This window comes from Amblyomma americanum, chromosome 1 (assembly GCF_052857255.1).
Source record: "Amblyomma americanum isolate KBUSLIRL-KWMA chromosome 1, ASM5285725v1, whole genome shotgun sequence".
NCBI classification, from domain to species: Eukaryota; Metazoa; Arthropoda; class Arachnida; order Ixodida; family Ixodidae; genus Amblyomma; species Amblyomma americanum.
In genome coordinates this window covers 195,753,073-195,771,305 of record NC_135497.1, presented here as the reverse complement: position 1 = coordinate 195,771,305, position 18,233 = coordinate 195,753,073, and the positions used below count along the sequence as shown (strand labels likewise).

The following is an 18,233-nucleotide window of genomic DNA, read 5'->3' as shown; positions in this document are numbered from 1 at the left end:
TGGCATAATACATGCAGTCAAAGCACATTCTGAGCTGCAGTTCTGTGCCAGGCTACTAGGCGGCTTCCCTGCTACATGTTCTTGCTAAATATCCTTGCTTAAATGTTTTTGTTTACATGTTCTTGTTTATATGTTCTTTTTTCTCACTAAGTGTGATCAAGGTTATATATTTATCCATACTGTATGCATGGCATGTATGTCTTGAGTGACAGAAAAGCCTGGAGCACCTAAAAATATGCTAAAACCACAGAAACAAAAGCAGATTTTAATGTCTTATAAAGTTTTTAATTTCTTTTCCAGATATTTAAGGAGTGCGTAGTTTATATTCTCTCCCGTGAGATGCAGGTGAGTACATATGATAAACTCGAGGCTGAAGGAAAGGTTTTTCTGCATAGTGAGACATGTCTTTGTTCAAAAGATATGCGGTGTCTGTTATAAGATTACTCAATTTGATTTCATAAGTTCTTGTCTGACCTTGTTTGTGGCCATCGCTTGACCATTCAGCCCTTGAAAGTAGCCCTGTAGGTAGGCAAAGGAGAGAGTGCGAGGGCATTTCATAGTGATAGTTGTGTGAGGTAATTTCTTTGCAGTTAATGGTGTTGTTGGCACGGCATGCTGTAAAGGAAAACGCTCTTGTTCGCCTGGTAACCACTAAAGATGTGGTCTAAGTAGGCCATGGAGTGGTTGCTGTCATAAAGGTGTGTTTAGGCAATGCAGCTATTTTTATCTAACTTCCTCACCTCGTGGAGAAGTAAGATATCTGTTTTTTTCTTTTCTGTGATCAGTAATGACTGCTGTTGGCAGGGGTAACTATTGTTGACTCACAAAACTAGTTGGGATTGCTGGTGTGTGGCTGTGTTTTCGGAATATCATAGTGGTAAAAGCAGCGTATCCTTATGGCCTCTGATTTTACGACCTTTGTCCATAAAGTTCCGAGACTGATTTACCGTACAAACGCATGTAAGGGCCGCACATTTTTTCCTCATTTGAGGGCCAATTTTTGGTGTGTGGACCATACACACGATTTACTAAAAGAAAACTTTTTTTAAAGTAAAAACATACCAATCAGGAAATCAGCGGCATTTATTCTACGTTCAATCGCCACTCACGGTGTATTCCCACTCCAAACTGGTGCTGTGCTCCGGTGCACGCTCATCCCACAAGAAGTCGCGCAGCACGTCCGCTGTCAACGCGTAGCCGTCGTTCCGCGCTTCCATCACTTAGCAGAGCGGCTCTTCTTCCAGTTCAGGAAACTTGCACGGCTTGCCTCAGAAAGCGCGCTTTTTGCAGCTTGTGTTCCTCAATGTATCCTTTTGGTTGCACCATCGTCGGACACACTTCTCGGCGACGTCTAATTTCCTGCCCGCCGCTTGCTTGCCGTGTTCGATAGCAAGCTCCCAGCCATGTAGCTATTAAGGTGCTTCTCTTATTGTGCTAAAACCGCTAAAACTACAACGTTTTGCGGCAGTACGCGAAAGTTACAACTAACACCCGTGCCTTTGACAGCAACAAAACGCTAGAGCTGGTGATACTGATGCCGATATGAATAGTGGGAGCTGGCGGGAGTTTGTGGCGGAGGAAAAAGTTGACGATGATGATAACGAGCCGTAGCCTGTGGCGCCATCCGTGGGCGGCACTTGGACACTCCTGTGCGCATGCGTCGCCTCCGCAATGAAGCGCGTCGTTGCTCGCAGCCAGAGCTGATCGCGGAGGCCACGGCACATGCATTTCAAAGGCTATTCCCGCATGGGTCGTTTGGAAAGTATGGGTGCGGCCCTTACACGGATACGGATATTATTTTTTTTCTAACATTTCCTTCTGGAAAACAAGGTGCGGCCCTTACACGTGTCTATATGTATTATCTTCTCTAGAATTGATACCCTAAAACAAATGTTGGTCCGTATGTGTAGCGCCATCTTTTCGGACTAACCTGAACTATTTATGTTAATTGCTATGGCAGCCGCTAGATGGCACTACATGTAGAAAAATATGTTGTCACTAGTTGTATGCGCATTCTACTGTGAGTGAATGTGGAGAGATGGATGTCCACCTCTAACAGTGTGTAAACATAAAATTCTATGTGAAGCTTGGCAAGACAGCCACACAGACGTATGAGCTCCTTCGTGACGCTTATGGCACCGACAAGATGTTCGTTTCAGAGAGAACGTCAGTTCGGTGGAAGACGACACAAGGCAGGGGCGCCCTTCAAACTCACGGAATGAAAACAACGTGGCTCGGATCAGGGATATTGTACAGCAAGACATGCTATCAGATGCTCTCGACATTAGTAAGACAACATGCCACCAAATTTTGCGTGAGAACTTGGGGAAACAAAAGCTGAATGCCAGACTTGTGCCGCACTCCCTCACACAGGACTGGAAGGACACGGGGGCATCAGTGAGGGCTGATTTGCTCTCCGAGGCAGAGAAGGATGCTGCATTCGTCTACAGCATCATTGCTGAAGACGAAACATGGTGTTTTCAATACGATCCTCAAACAAAGAGGCAGAGCACCAAATGGCGGTCCACATGCTCTCCGGCGTCGAGAAAGGTGCGGTGACAAAAGACCAAAACAAAGACGATGCTGATAGTTTTTTCGATGCCAGCGGTGTTATACACCATGAGTTCGTCCCATAAGGACAGATGGTGAATCAGGTTTTTATCCGCGTGCTCCAACGCATGCTTGATGCACTGCGACGCCGTCGCCTTGACTTATGGGCATCTGGACAATGGAGCCTTCTGTCTGTCCACGATAACGCAAGGCTGCACACTGCTCTCAGCGTGACAAAATTTCTCACCAAGCACAGCATTACTGTACTTCCCCATCCGCCATACTTGCCTGTCCTCTCCCCATGTGATTTTTTCCTGTTTCTTCGTGTGAAGAGAGCCCTAAAAGGTCGCTGAATGGGGAGCGTGGAGGCGATTCAAAACGCCACGACAAAGGAGCTGGCAGCCCTGCCAAAAGAAGAATTTTACAACTGTTTCCAAGACCTGAAGAAGCGTTGGAAGCTGTGTATAGACTGCAAGGGAGACTATTGCGAAGGGCTGCTGCACAAATGGTTTCAATGTTAAACGCATTTTTTTTAATGGACTCAGTCTCAGAACTTTACAGACAAAGGTTGTACGTTGGAGCAAGTATTATTTTGATAAGTTGTCATGCCACGTTGTGGCACTAGTCCTAGTGAAGCCAAGGCTGGTTTCTGGTAGGTGGTGTGTATGCAGGGGAAACATGTCTGTGAAGGTGCTGTCGTTCCAGACAAAGAAGAACCATGGACACCTCAAACTGGCCCTTGACGTCCTGGCCAAGCTCAACACAGTGAGATGGCCTTCAGGCCACTTTATTTTTCTTTAGCCTGACAGGATCAAATGATAGACCTACGGGTTTTCCACTAGTATATAGCATATTTTCTGCTGTCATTGCAAGTCTAAATGGAGGTATTTAAATACATTGTTAAGTTGCAGAAAAAAAACACCTACCGTATTTACCTGCATAATTTGCACATCCCCAACTTTTTACCCGGATTTTTGAAAAACTTTTTTACTCTCATATTTTGCGCTCCCTGTTGCGCAAGCACGCAAGCATGCACGTGGGAGTGCGCAGGGCAGGCTTGGGGAAGATCGACACGGCCGCGGCGCCGCATGAAACTGCAAAAGGTGAGTGAGTTGTGGAAAAAAAAAGTCAGTAATTCGTTTGTAAACTGCTTTCGGTAAGAAAAAAGTTATCCAGCTTGCTTGTACCGGTGGTCAATTTCCCGTATGAACGGCCTTTGAGAGCAAACTTCCGGTAACTGCCGGTGCACGCCAGAATCCGAAACTACCGAACCATTGGCTATTCTACTCAGCCGGGCCGCATGCGAGGATGCTGCTTTATCGCCTTGTACCTCCATTTGCCTCTGACTGCTGGCTTTGCGATTCTATCATTCCGCGTTCATTGCTTTGAGCTGCGCACGCGCTGTTATGCCTTCACGCGGGGAACTACATAACGTGAGTCTAGGGCAGGGGTTGGCACGGGCATAGAGTTTGGGTTCGCGTCGACTTATATTTAAAATCAACTTTTTTTGGCCATCGAGGAGCGTGGCTGTGGGGTCAGCTTATATGCGACAACATACAGTATGCTGTCCATCTTAACACCTTCGTAGAGTTTTAGGATATGTTCGTGAAATCTCCGCGTAATTTTTGCAGCCCCTTTGGAAGTCTTAATTTTAGGAAAAGGAGTGGGCAAATTACGCGAGTAAATACGGTATGTTGAGTGTGTTGGTATTTTATCATAACAATAAGATTATTCTTACTCATTCGGTGCTCTTAACTCAAGAACTACAGTAGAATCTCAGTGATACATATCTCACGAGGCAGCAGAAAATATTTGCGGCGTCTAGAACGAACAAAATCCGCATGCAAAACACGTTCACGTAGATCATTTATGGCTGATGAGATTTATTTACAGCCGTGCACCCCTGCTCGCAATGCGTGCTGTGCAACTGGTGCTCGTGATGTTTGCGACATGTGGGATGTGCTTTATCATGGTCTGCTCATGGTGCGATCACCAGCCAGGAAATTTCACAGATTCGTATCATCCCGAAATTTGTATTAGCCGTGACAATATCATCGAGAATCTACAGCATATTTAGTTCATTCCAGAGCATATGAAAGTGCGTATATGTGCCTGTTTAAGAGCAGTGGCATTGATTTCAGCGAAAATTGTCAGCCTCTTCTGTCACCATGCTTGGTCAACCTTGTGCATTGGCTGGATTTGAACAGTGAAAAACACTTGCTTTAAGCCTTGTTTTAGGCTTTGGGGTTAGCTCCCCATGTTGCTTTTTTAGCAATAAAAATTTCAGTCATCACCAGCTAGATAAATTCTACCGACCCTTGGCTTTAAAGTTCTTGTTCTGGACCTTATATTGAATGCCAGTAATTCTAGAGTTGGAAAATGTTTTGCTTGTAATTTTGCATCATCGGCTCTTACTGGAGAAAAAACCAATACCAGGATACAAAAAGCTCTTTAGTTTTCAGAGTATAACAGTGCAAATACTGCAAAAGTTATGTAAACACATAATGACTTTATATCTGATGGGGCTTGGTATGAAAATATTTCTATACCACTAGCAGGGGGGATAACAAGAATCATTTCTTCGAAAAAAGAAAAGTATTAAAAACTGTAGATAGAAATAGAAGCTAGAATGAGATTCAGAAGCTTTTTCACTCAAGACAAAACAGCCTTGTTGGGCTTAAATCAGTTTAGGCCATTACAGTAATGCTAAAACGCCGCATCAGTGCTGTTACACTCCTCTCTCTGTATGCTAATTGTGTCCCTATATCTAAAAGTGACACTTGGTAATTTTGGAGCAGTTTTTTTTGCCATTATGCCACTTCCTTTTACTGAAACTAAAACATCTGTGTTGCACATTGAAGCCTGCCAGTAAGCATATAAATAAATGCTTCTAGTAATCATTTTCTTCAGTTTGCTATGATATGTATTTTTTCTCCTTAATAGGTGAACAAAGAGTGTGGTGGCTTGGTATCGTATGAACACTTCTATATACCTGATGTCACGGATAAGGTGGATGTTCAGTTAGACTACATCCACTGGATTCAGACTAGTAGAGAAGACCGGGTAAGCTTCTACATTTGGCTGCTGTGCAACTTTTTCAAGTTATGTAATGCTATGAGGAAGCTGGAACACTGTGTTTTAAGGGACAAGACACTGAAACGATTTTGGCGGGTTATATTTTAATTCATTATATTTGTATAGGAGGTCATTGTGTACAGAATTTGAGTCAAGTTCAAGCCACAGCCGTGGCATAGTGGCTTGAGCAGCTTGAGGTGCAGGGTTTTATCCCCAGTGTTGCAAGGTACCCACCAGTTTTTGTATGGGCACATGCTTTCACCTGGCCTCATGCTAGGCTTTTCTTGGGTGAACAGCTTTGGGAAAATGGGTATCTGACCACACCTTGTGGAGATATAACATGTTAGCCATGATCGCTCTTTGGCCCAAGCTGCCCTTGCACTCTAAAATCAAATCATGATCAGGAGTCAAGAGTAAGGGTTCTGCATTGGCCTTATAGTGACACCACTCCGTGCATTTATAGCTGCCCTACCTACTTGACCTCAAAGGGTTGTCTGACATTGCCTGGGTGAGCCCTCTCATTGGGCTTGTCCAAGCTTTATGCTTTGTTTTAATTTATAAAAATTGCTGGCTAAACTAGGCTATCTATGGCTTAGTTAAAACATTCGGCAAGAGCCGTCATGTGCATTTCTTTCTCAACCACGGTGTCCCTCCATTTTCTCTCCTTCTCTTGATTCTCACCTCTTGTTTCATGCTGACTTTCGTCTTCTTTTCTTCTTGCTTGTCCTTCTCACCTCTCTTCTCTCATTCTCTCTTGGTTTGGCTCGACATGCCTTGGCTTGCGTTGATCTCCTTGGGCCCATGGCAGCTGAAGCTATTTCTCTCCCTTCTTCTTTTTCTCTTCTTTTCTTCTTCTCTGTCTCTTGTGGCATAACTTCACTTCTGGTTTAGCTTGCCTTGGCTTTGCCCCGATCCGCTTGGGCACCAAGGCAAGCTAAGCCAAGGAGGAACCGATTGCCATGTTGTTGCGGTTAATCCCATTTCATGAAGGTACATACCTACCAGCCACCTGCAATTTCATGCTAGGGGATGAACTGTGATGTGATTAGAAGTTTTCAACACCATTGGCTCAAGGGCCTCCTTTGAGGGGCATTCACCACTGTATTTTTGAGTTGTATCTGACTATAGCGTGCGCACATATCCTTCATTGAGGCACTTCTGATAAGACTAACAAGTTCTTCATGACCCCTTCAAGTTTGTATTGAGAGTGTAAGAAATCTAGTGCTAACTTGGCTTCAATGAGCAGAACACTAATTTAGACAAAACAATCTTGTTTGAAAGGCTACTCAGAGCACCCTTTTTGCCGCACAATTCTTGTAATGGAGGCCACCGCGGTGTCCGAGTGGTTATGGCGCTCGGCTGCTGGCCCGAAAGACGCGGGTTCGATCCCGGCCGCGGCGGTCGAATTTCGATGGAGGCGAAATTCTGGAGGCCCGTGTGCTGTGCGATGTCGGTGCATGTTAAAGAACCCCAGGTAGTCGAAATTTCCGGAGCCCGCCACTATGGCGTCTCTCATAGCCTCCATTGCTTTGGGACGTTAAACCCTCATAAACCTAAACCTAATTCTTGTAATGGTAACTTGATGGTAGCACTGCAAGTGCCACACGATTCGCAGCTGCATTTATGCTGCAGGAGTGTTATTTGAGAAATGATGAAAAAAACATCTATGTGTTATATAGTGTATGCTCGGTCTTAAAGGAAATAACATGAGATATAGCGGTACATTTACAGAAAATTGGTTTTGTTAATTTGATACTTGGTGTTTTTATTTTTTTCTGTTTGCAAATTCTTGCCTCTTTAAATGCCTCTCACTGTGAGTACAAATCAGTGAATAAAAAGTGGTTATCTTAGTTTTCACTTTGTTGATGCTGTTTCTTGTTTTTTCTGCAGCTTAGATGGGGAGAGGAAATGAAAGTTATAATTTTTTGTAAATACCTACACTGCTTTCTCTATCTCTTATCTTTCTTTTTCACTAGAGCCATAAGGTGTACTTCTGTGAATACCCCTTTGTGTTCAACGCTCAAGCCAAGACGCTCATTCTGCAGACAGACTCTCATCTCCAGATGCAGGTGATGAAGCTTTTATTTGTTTACTCTGGTGTTTAGCCTGTTTTCAACTTCTGACTGTGCAAATTTTAGCGTTATTTGACTAGTGTATTTTTATTTGTGTAAGAGTACTATCAGTTATCATTCCCCATTTATGGAGTTGCAAGGAAATTATACCATCCCATAACAGGGCATGCAACACAGGGTATTGCAATCATAGATGCAAAAGAAGCATTGTGATTCTGTTTTATGCTGTGTATGACTATACTTTTGTAGAGTTACTGAATATTTCTTTATATATTAATCACCGTTTTATTTTTTGATAACTTGAACATGTTGTGCTGTTGTTTTCTTTCTATTCCATGTCTTGTATACCTAACAAACCAAGCAGCATGAGTGAATGACATAAACATACATTTCTGAGGTTGTGTTTGTTGCATAGTTTTTCTTTTCATTATAAATTTGGCCGCCTGTTGACAGGTTCTAAGGGGCCCCCAGACATTTCAAATGAACAACCACAGTTAAAAAGAATTGTCACAAGACTTGAAAGCAGTGTTCATATGCACTCAGACCAAAGAACTCTCTCACTTGTTCCCAGCATAGCCAATCTCCTCATGCAAGCTTTCTTTCATTTGTGTCAAAATGAGTGCACATGCTTAGAAGGGGCCCAAGCATTTCATTAGTCCATTGTTTTGGCTTTTTGATTGAGGGGTGATGCATTTTCTCTGTATCTGGTCTCTTGCAAGCTACGCCTGCTATGTTAACTGTGCCGCTTTTTTAAGATGAGGCATTTTAGCTTTGCTTTCTTGTCCATTTACATTTTCATGTTGGAGTGCATGGTGTTTTTTTTCTTTATTTGTTTCATTTTTGTGTTGTATTTTTATCATGTGCTCACTGGTGCACTATTTTTTTAGTATGTACAAGTACAGCGCCCTATTAAATGTGCAGCTCATTTTTTACAATGCTTTTCATTTCTTCTGTTAGGATAATAGTGTTTTAGCATAGTGGAATGCGGGCTTCGCTATTATGACCAACTGTCCCCTGACAACAGCTGAAAGCATGCACCTACGTAGCTCGGTGCAAATGGGATTGTCGATGTATACTTTTGATGGATCTTCCCCTCTTTCCCTGAAGTGAAGAGAAAGAAACCCTTGTGAAGGCTGGTTGCCTGATGTTCGAGAAAAATTTTTATGGGTGTGTGATTATTTAAAATTTCAAACAGTTTGCGAATAATATTCACTGTTCAATTTAATTCGCACTGCTTTTTTACTATTCGAGGTACTCAAACCTCCTAAAAACATAAAAATGACAAAATTTCTGCTTTTTCTGCTTGCTGCGACTGCCCTCAAGGCCCACAAGGCATTGTTTTGCTTCCTGAGAGCGACTGGCTTGAGGGACCAGTTGTGACTGTGCCCCTCGCCCCCTCTCTCTTTCGCTTTTCAATCCCGTTATCCCTCTTCCCCAGTGCAGGGTAGCCAACCAGAACACCCTTCTGGTGAACATCCCTGCCTTCCCTCTTCCTTTTTATCTCTCTCTCGCACTTGCCACACCATTTTATTTTCTATTTCCTCATAGAATCAACAGCCAGCACGTGGAAAACACGTACATGCCATGATGCAGTTAATGACTAGCTATGAACAAGCTGGCTATGAAAGTGAACAGGCACCAACGAGCAGCGGGTCTTTTGGAGGATAGCGGAAGGGGCAAAGCTGTGTCCCACATGCGTTGCCGCGGTTGTTTCCTGGCGATTGCTTTCATCCTTGACAATTTTCATCTGGAAACTGTCCACCTTCGGCCACAGAAGACAAGAAGAAAAGTTATGAGAGAAATATTAATGTCGAAGGAAGGCCACGCAACCACACAGTATACACTGTGGCCCACTGCAGGGGAAATGAAACCATGCCAACCACTTGGCGTGGCTGGTGGGGCTTCATTTCTGCACCTTCGATTTGCGACAATGTTTGAGTCCATCACAGGGCTTGCAGTCAGGCGAAACTGACACTCAAGAGCCAAGCAGACTGCATGCCGCTGTGAATACTGTATTTAGAGCGGGTTCATACAGCCTGTGCTTTGCATTCAGGTGCACTGAGAAGCGTGAATGGGATGGTACTGTTAGCGTGGGAGCTCGAGCAGCCACTTTTGTATCCGTTTTGCCAGCATTGCCCTGCACCTTGCCCCTCCAATTAGCGTTCGCTGACATCACTCCTCCAGTGACGAAAGTGTCTGGCTACCGTACAGTGCTTCATGACAGCAGTCAGTAAGCCCCTTTGTCATGTAAGCATTAAGTCAAACTGTCATATTACAAAGAACTGTAAACAAGGTATTAGCTAATCTACAACAAGCTTATTCCCCAGTGCCGCCGGGTACCCACCGGTGATACAATGGGTACAAGCTTTCCCCTGCCTGGTGCTCGACCTTTTTAGTGTGAAATGCTTGCGAAGTGGGTCTTTGACCCCACCTTGACAAGATGAAAAAAGCTTGTGCCATGGCGCTCTTGGGCCACAGATGCCCTTGCACCATAAATTCATCATCGTCATCATCATCATCATACAACAAGGTTACTATTCCTACTACATGATTCCCTCCTCTATTGTCTAAAGCCTGCAAGGCCTTACAGGTATACTAAATTATGCTCATGAGTGGTGAAAACAAAACTTTGAATACATGTTTCTTTTTATTGCAGGAGCTTGTGGAAAGTATTTGATCTTAATGTAACTACTGTACTGGTATTTGAAACTGTTCTAAAACAACCTGCATTGATATTTGAAACTATCTGATTTGATTCTCAGCCAATTTTTATTATTTGTATTCGCTTCACAGCCAGAAGTTTGATATTCGCACACCTCTAGAAATTACTGGATAGAGAGACTTGTAACTTCGCTGTTAAGAACCTTTTCAACAGATTTTTGCAGGAGTGAGTTTTTTTAAATAGTGTGTCGCTTGACCAGGAGGTGTCCAGAGGACGTTGAAAGGAGGGCATGCCGAATATAAAGATAAAACTCTTTCAATATTTGAAGGATTCACTTTATAACTTTTTTTTTTCCCCAACCCTTGGCAGTTCATCTGCATAGTTTACAGGTGTTGGAGTAAATCAGCTCAGTATGTATTGAATGCATCAAGCCATTGATTGGTACATGGTATCAGCACTTACACTCTACCATTACTTTTCCTAGCTTTTGCATTGTGAGCAGTTAGTGACATAGACATTTAAGAGTGCAGTGAAGTTTTCTGTTTGTGCTTCTCCGGTATTCTTTTACTATATTGAAGAAGTCCGTAGCATTTCATTATGGGGAGTGCTTTCCTTTTTTTTAACGACTGCTGAAAGCATAAAAGCATATGGACGACTTCTTGGGATCTAAAAGGCATAAATTGTACTGGGATTTCTGCCCTAGTAATTACTTCACATTGGGATGACTTTGTGAAGATATTAATTTGTGCTTGGAAAAGGTATCTGGACCAATTTCAGCTTTGATGTCATAATGGCAATCAATATGTGACATACTTGATAATAATTCACTTTCTGCAAAAGCACTAATACAAAATAAAGGACGCTTGCTGCGCATCTTTTTTCATATGCTAACTTTAAGGCTTGCGTGAAAAGTGGTTTTTTGGTTCGAAGCACGTTTGAAGTGAATAGCAATTCTCTTTGAACAGTTTTAAAGTGAATATTTCGAATTGTTCTGGCACACAAAAGAGATTGAATGGCACAATGCAGATTTTCAAAATCATGTATTTACTTGAAGCAAAGCTTTTTTCCGCTTCTTCATGTTCCGCTTGTCTGTTTTTTTTTTTTTTGCTTATGGAAGTGGTTTACGCGTCACACTGATGTCATGAATTATGTGTCTGGTTTCTGTAGTTTCTCGACATCATAAGGACAAGATTTAGTTCCATCTGCCCCAAAAAAGAATCTACTTCAGGCCTGGTAGAAATCAGGGCACCAACTTAGGATTGGCACTTCATAATAGCTAAAGTTGTTCGTGAAAGCTGTGGATGTCTTCTGACTGGTCCGAAATCATCTGAAACGATTTAGAATCAAAGCATTGTAGAGTACTTTCAAGCTATTTATTTATTTATTTATTTATTTATTTATTTATTTATTCAAAATACCCTCAAAGGCCCTCATTACGAGGGCATGGGGGGGGGGGGGGGGGGTACAAGGAATTGGTTAGAGGTTATAATAATGCACTAAAATAAAACAGATACAAGTAAAAAATATTAATGAAAAGTGGGAATCTACAAAAAAAGAGTCTAAACAATACGCAATGCAGGAAAACTTATGGATTGAATAACACATCACCAGAAGAAAAAGACAACACTGGGAAATGTATACTGAAGTAGAAACAGGAAAAAAAAAATATATATATATATATATATATTTAGTTGTTGAAACGTGAATGATTAAGATGTTCAAACTTATTTAGGTCAGATTCTGTGGCAATGTCTGATGGTAAAGCATTCCATTCAGTTAATGCCTGATGGTAAAGCATTCAATTCAGTTACTGTGCGCACACAGATATTACGAATTATTGGCTATATCAGACTGTTGCTAAATATTTTGAGCAAACGCATACATTCCTTACTGTAATAATCGAAAGCGGTTCCCCATAAAACAGATATATCGAACTGCCTTGCGCCAAACCATGCCTATGTGAATGGCAGATGGCAGGCTTTGCCTCAATACACAGGTGACTAGTGGTGATGCGGCAAGCGTTGGCAGAAGATATAGCGGTGAAAATAGCTGGTAGCCAGATGGTCAGCACCCCTTCGTGCCGCTCGCGCACAACCGACATGGTCGGTTGTTGTAGTTTTCTAGCAGTCATCCTCTGCTCGCATCTACTGTCACGGAGCAGATGGGGTGACAATGGCAGTAGCTTTTGTCCTGGCGTCACATTTTTTATGTGACACCTCTGTGATGCGAGGAAGCCACCCTATGTGGCATTTGACCTGCAACCACCACGTGCTGCAGTGCTTTGCAGGAAGCCAACCTAGCTTACGTGTACTGCTCGTTTTTTTGCAGCCTCTGCAATCACCGTGAGTGGTTTTGAAACAGTGCTAAAACTTCGGAAAAGGCCTCTCGCAACTTGAGTCTTGCGCGTTTCGGCAAGGCGCCCGACAGCGCTTCTACATGGTTTGTCGCTCGCGCAGCGCATCCGTTTCACCGTACATAGCATCAGCAGCATCAGGTTCACGCGGCGTTGAAGGCGTTGGCTGTGAGCGAAAAATCCCGGAAGAATTAATAAATAAAAAAGAGTAGCAAGTTGGTCTAGGTAGTGAATCGAATGTAGGGATCTATGAATGTAGAGAACGACATTCTGCATATATGGGAAGTAACCCATTACGCTATGCATCATATCCTCAAGGCGGAGCTTAAGTGTCCCCTGCAGTTTTTTTTCTTCTTAATTTTCAACTTTTTAGTGTGTTTGCTTATTTTTTTCGCATATTCGCACAAAATATTTGTGTTAAAATAAATGCCTTCAGGAAGCACATTTGACTGCCATCAGTTTCAATATAAATTTCACTTTTTGCACTTCGAATACTTTGCAGGAAAAATTAAGGTCTCCATCCCTTCAAAAACAGTCATTTTTCTTATGGTAACAAAAGAGTTAATTGCAATTACTCATGAACTATACTAGCTAGCTGAAAATAAGGTGCAATTTTTAAATAAGCATAAAACATTGCAAAACTATGCCAAATTTGGTTACATTTCATGCATAAATAATGAAAATAGTATTAATTGTTGGATTCTCTTTGAATAAACAGAACCTTTTGATATGTAATTGTTTGTCATAAATTAATGTTTCTGTTCTTCTGCTTAACGGGAAAAAAAGCTCTGCATCGTTTAAAGCAACCACTAGCAAGTTATATTCTTAATAAGGGAGTAATTACTCATTGACATCCATCTAAGCGCATCCACACTGCTATGAAGGAAAGCTGTACAGCTTCCACAGAAACTTTGAAGTTAAAGAAATGTTTGTAGTTTTTTTTTTTTTCCGTGAAGCTTTCAAGAAGTTTCTGTGGAAGCTGTATAGCTTTCCTTTTTGCAGTTCTATGGCTGTGCTTGGGTGGATGCCAATGAGTAATTACTCCCTTATTGCAAATTCTACTCCACCTTAGGTAATTTTCGTATCCCTACCAACTGATCTTCTCAAGGTGGGGTCAAAGACCCATTTCCTCAGCATTTCACTCTAAATAAGCCGAGCACCAGACCAGGGTCAAGCTTTTATCTACATCACTGATGGGTACCTGGCAGCTCTTGGGATCGGATTCCATACCTCCTGCATGCGAGGGATGTGCATAAACAACTAGGCACCAACTTCTATTCTTTTTTTAAATATTTTTTTGCCAACTTTATTAATATGTGTTGTGTTACTCTTACAGCAAGCAATGGAATCAGCCTGCCAGCAGACATTTGCCAGCCTGATTTTGCCCGTGGTGCCACCTTCTAATCCATACTTGGTGTTGTATGTTGGCCGGGAGAATATAGTGAATGATACTCTTAACCAGCTGGCCGACCAGTCTGCTGCAGACCTCAAGAAGCCTCTCAAGGTGACTAGATGACATGATGGCTATTTGTTGAGAAAACTGGGTGAATGCATTTGTCCATTTTTGCATAATGCAGATGTCATGACTTTTAAACAGGCACTGAGGACAAGTAGAAGTTGGCCTGTATCAGTAGCATGCTACGTTTGTATTGCAAGGAGACCACTCTCACCAAAAAACGACCTTTTATAAGCTAGAAAGGCCAAAAACGAAATTACAGGTGTCGCCATCATTGGCCAATTTCGCAAGTAAAATGCGTGCATTTATAACAATTTTTGGGTGTGGAACCCATAGATTACGCTACATCACCATTCACTTTAAAGCAGTGGCAACCCGACCATTTCAGTGAGGGCATCACGAGTTTGAATCTACTGGCAGGAAGATTTTTAAATACAATTTCCTCACCGTTAAATGCGTTTTTTCCTGCTGGAAAAAGTCAACAAAGCCAGAAAAAGGCAGAGAATCAGTTTTCACTGAGAACTAATAATTGGATAGAATTGTCCTCAGTACCCCTTTTAAATGTTCTACCACGTTTATTGTCTGCATATTTACCTTTTCACCACAAGGTAGTCTTACATGACTAGTAGCAGTGATTACTTTTTTTCTGCTTTTCGCATTAAAAGGTCTGCTGTTTTGCGCATTTCAGACCATTTGTAACTTTACTTTGCTTCTTCAGTGACTTTTTTTTTGGTATGCCTGTACTACTTCCTTCTATCTCTTTGCCTCCTCCTCCGGGGACATTTTTTTGGCAAGCTTTAGCTGTTATTTTTGTTTGCTGATGACATTATCTCACAACCGTGCATTTTTTACATTACAATCTCCATTCATGGAGTTGAGATGGTCCGAGCAACACCTGCACATTGCCATGCGTATTAGCTCCTGTAGTTTGGCATGCTGTTTAAATGTAGAAAATTTTGCCATTTGTTGTGCTTCAAGTGGACCTTAACCTTGCCTTAGGTTTTTTGACTGCTTAATTTCATCCCGGTAAGGATCAGCTTGCAACCACTGTCTAGAACAAAGTTCCCTCTTTGCCCTCAGTCCTAGTAGGAAATGTATCCCTAGTGGAACTACAATATGACGGTATTAAAAGTACCCATAAATGATACCTTTATACAAAGAATTAAGCTGAAAAGTTGAAAAGTTGTGATCTGGTGCTCACATATGATGTAGCAACCCTCTTTCAGCTACTGAAACCGAATTTGACATGGTGATTCATGTTTACTAATGCCTTATGCTTTACTCGACAGCAAAAATACACAACAAAAATTTTAATGTCTCTGCTCCATTAAGTGGGGATGCGGCTTTGAAAGCTTGAAAAATGGCCATAGAAATAGTTATTGAAAATTATTGTATCCACTATAATGCCTTATTTTCTGTGCTATCCCAAAGTTTGATTACTGAAATCTGCCAGAAGGTACTAAAAATACATGAACCGCAGTAGCATTGCATACCGGGAAAATGCTTGAAAAATCGGTGTTTTTCTCCATTCCAGCTTTCTGACTAGGTGTGCACCTTGTGAAGCCGATTTCTTCTTCTCAGTTTTGTCTGATCTGACCCTGTTTTGTTGCTCTCACAGAGCTCGGCAATATGCGATTGCAATCTTGGCTTTTCTATTTTGATGGATTGTAGATTTTTGTTGTGGCATCTTGTTTACAATTTAGACCTATCTGTGCCAACTGCGTTGTAAAAAATTTAAGGCAAAAGAAAATTGTGATCATGCATAGTATGCTTTCAGAAATATAGTGAATGTTGAACTAGTATTCTGCCACATTTTGCATTTTGTCGAGTCTGCAGATTTTTCGCAAGATGGTTGAAGAACAAAATTTTGTGGGGGAGAAGTTCTTAACTGCTGAAATTTTGTGTACTTCAGTTTCAAAGCATTACTAACATTCAAGAGGTTTATCAGAATTCATAAAAAAAGTAAAAGGTATTGTTGAAAGCGGTGCCCCCCTTTAGCAAGGTTAAAAGTCTAAGCGGAAAGCCATAATTAGCCCATTCATCCATGTGATTAATATGCACCTGAATAAAGTTTTATGCCTGCTAGTAAAAAAAGTAAGGTAGTGGCCCTTAACACTCAGCTCTGTCATGTTGCACCTAAATAAAACTGAACATTTCTCAGCAGGATGTTTCAGACAGATGGTAGCCAGGACTACCATAAAATTTTGAACAAGTGCCCCCACCCATGCAAGGGCCCTCTTAACTTCACTGTTAATTTCACATTTCCGCGCCGTTTCGTTTTTCTTTTTTTTTTTTTTCTGGCGGGAAAATATTGCCGCAATCTTGGATTTCGGCGCTGTTCCGGGATAGTGCCCCCTTTACTCTGCCAGTAATTTTGACTTGCGGTGGGGGGGCGGTCGCTTGCTCGGAATTATACAATAGGTACACAAGAAAGGTGCTTAGCTAAAGGAGCCATAGAATTTTTCAGATGGTGCTGCGCTAATACTCTAGCTTATACCCACAAACCGGGGCTTGACCTGACTGAGTAAAGCAATGCAATGTGTAAAAAACTTACAAGCTTAAAGATAAGTCACCTAACCAGCCTTGTACATTTCGCAAACTTTAAGCACATCTTTTGCAGCTCCTAGAACACATCTCGGAGGAGATTTGAGAATTATTTGTTCTTCTGCTTTAGTTGTACCACTTTATAAAACCACGTGGTGTGGCTTCACATATTTCTTATGTGCATTATTTACCTTGCTGCCAGGATCTAGCAATTTTCCGTTCATACTGGTTAGCATGCCTGAACAGTTCTATAATACTGCCCATGGATTTAAAGTTCTTTCACATTGGCTTTTGGAAAACAACGTGGGAGTTTGTCCGACTACACAGAAGGTATCCATATTGATATCGACCCTTTGCAGTCACTGCCATATATGTACAGCGGTGCAGGCACAACCCACATGGTCACGGCAGTACATTTTTGGCAGTTTTTGTGTGTTCAAAATTTCATGCCATACTGAAAGTACACCATCTTTTTGTTAGTGCTCCTATCTTGCTGAAGAAAAAAAGAAAAAAAAACTAAGTTTTGCCTTGCTCAATGATTTGCATGGTTTATGATCCTGCACTCGTGGTTTTTTTTTTTTTTTTCCTCCGTACTTGTCGCCTGCCGTTGTTGAGGTTCACAAGAGTTATCGTGTGTTCTAAATTTCACGCCATACTGAAAGTACACCATATTTTGAGACATGCAGTAATCATTTTTTTGTGCTTCTATCTTGCGATAGAAAAAAATAAAAAAAATAACATTTGCCTTGTTCAGTGCTCTGCATGGTTTATTGTGCTGCACTCGTGGAGTTTGGGTTTCTTTGTGCTTGTCATCTGCTCTTGTCGAGGTGTATGAAAGCTTACATCTTGATTGGCACCTCGCTTAGCTTATTTCCAATGCTCACATGGGTTATCACTCTCCACTTTGTTTGCTCAGTTTACTTCGAGGCGTTCAGCTGTGCATTGTTTTGTTATGGTAGTGCATGGCATGTCCTCCAATAGAACTGATTTGTGAACTGAAATACTACCATCCATTGTAACCCTTAAATAAAATTTTGTACCTAATTTAGCATTCTTATTCGTAGTGTAGCATCAATAAAAAAAAAGATTGACTTTGGGGCCACCTTTTCAGAGGAAAAAATTTGACCTTTAAGGGGTTAAACCTGCTACCAAATAAAATTTCGCAGCAACAAACTCTGCAAATTTTGAATGAATAACAGAAGATGTAAAATGTAATGCTCTGTTGAAGCAAGCGCTACATCAGTTCACGGTATGTGATCCTGCATACTACTCTGTCAAAGAGACACTGGCAGAAATTAGTGCCCCGTATGTCCTCGCACTCTATACCGTTGGAAAGCTTACATTATCTGATTGTCTGCTTTTGCACTGTATTCTGCCACGGTGTTGATATTCTTTTATTAATAAGGAATGTTGTTGCTATTTATTTTTTACTGAAAAGGTCCAGTTTCACGGAGAAGATGCTGTGGATGCTGGGGGTGTGAAAAAGGCAAGCCTCTCTCTGTGTTTGACATTACTGTCTGT

At 41.7% G+C, this 18,233-nt stretch overlaps 1 protein-coding gene across 5 annotated transcripts in view; it reads left to right on the top strand.

The window, feature by feature from the left end:
* Nucleotides 1-18,233, top strand: part of Herc4 (HECT and RLD domain containing E3 ubiquitin ligase 4) — a 118,770-nt gene that overhangs the window by 74,826 nt on the left and 25,711 nt on the right. For all 5 annotated transcript variants that reach the window (XM_077648201.1, XM_077648200.1, XM_077648204.1 and 2 more), the window contains 6 exons: nucleotides 301-345; nucleotides 3,256-3,315; nucleotides 5,494-5,613; nucleotides 7,602-7,694; nucleotides 14,049-14,216; nucleotides 18,151-18,198. In XM_077648201.1, the coding sequence (XP_077504327.1) occupies nucleotides 301-345; nucleotides 3,256-3,315; nucleotides 5,494-5,613; nucleotides 7,602-7,694; nucleotides 14,049-14,216; nucleotides 18,151-18,198 (534 nt within the window). The remainder of the gene's footprint in view (nucleotides 1-300; nucleotides 346-3,255; nucleotides 3,316-5,493; nucleotides 5,614-7,601; nucleotides 7,695-14,048; nucleotides 14,217-18,150; nucleotides 18,199-18,233) is intronic.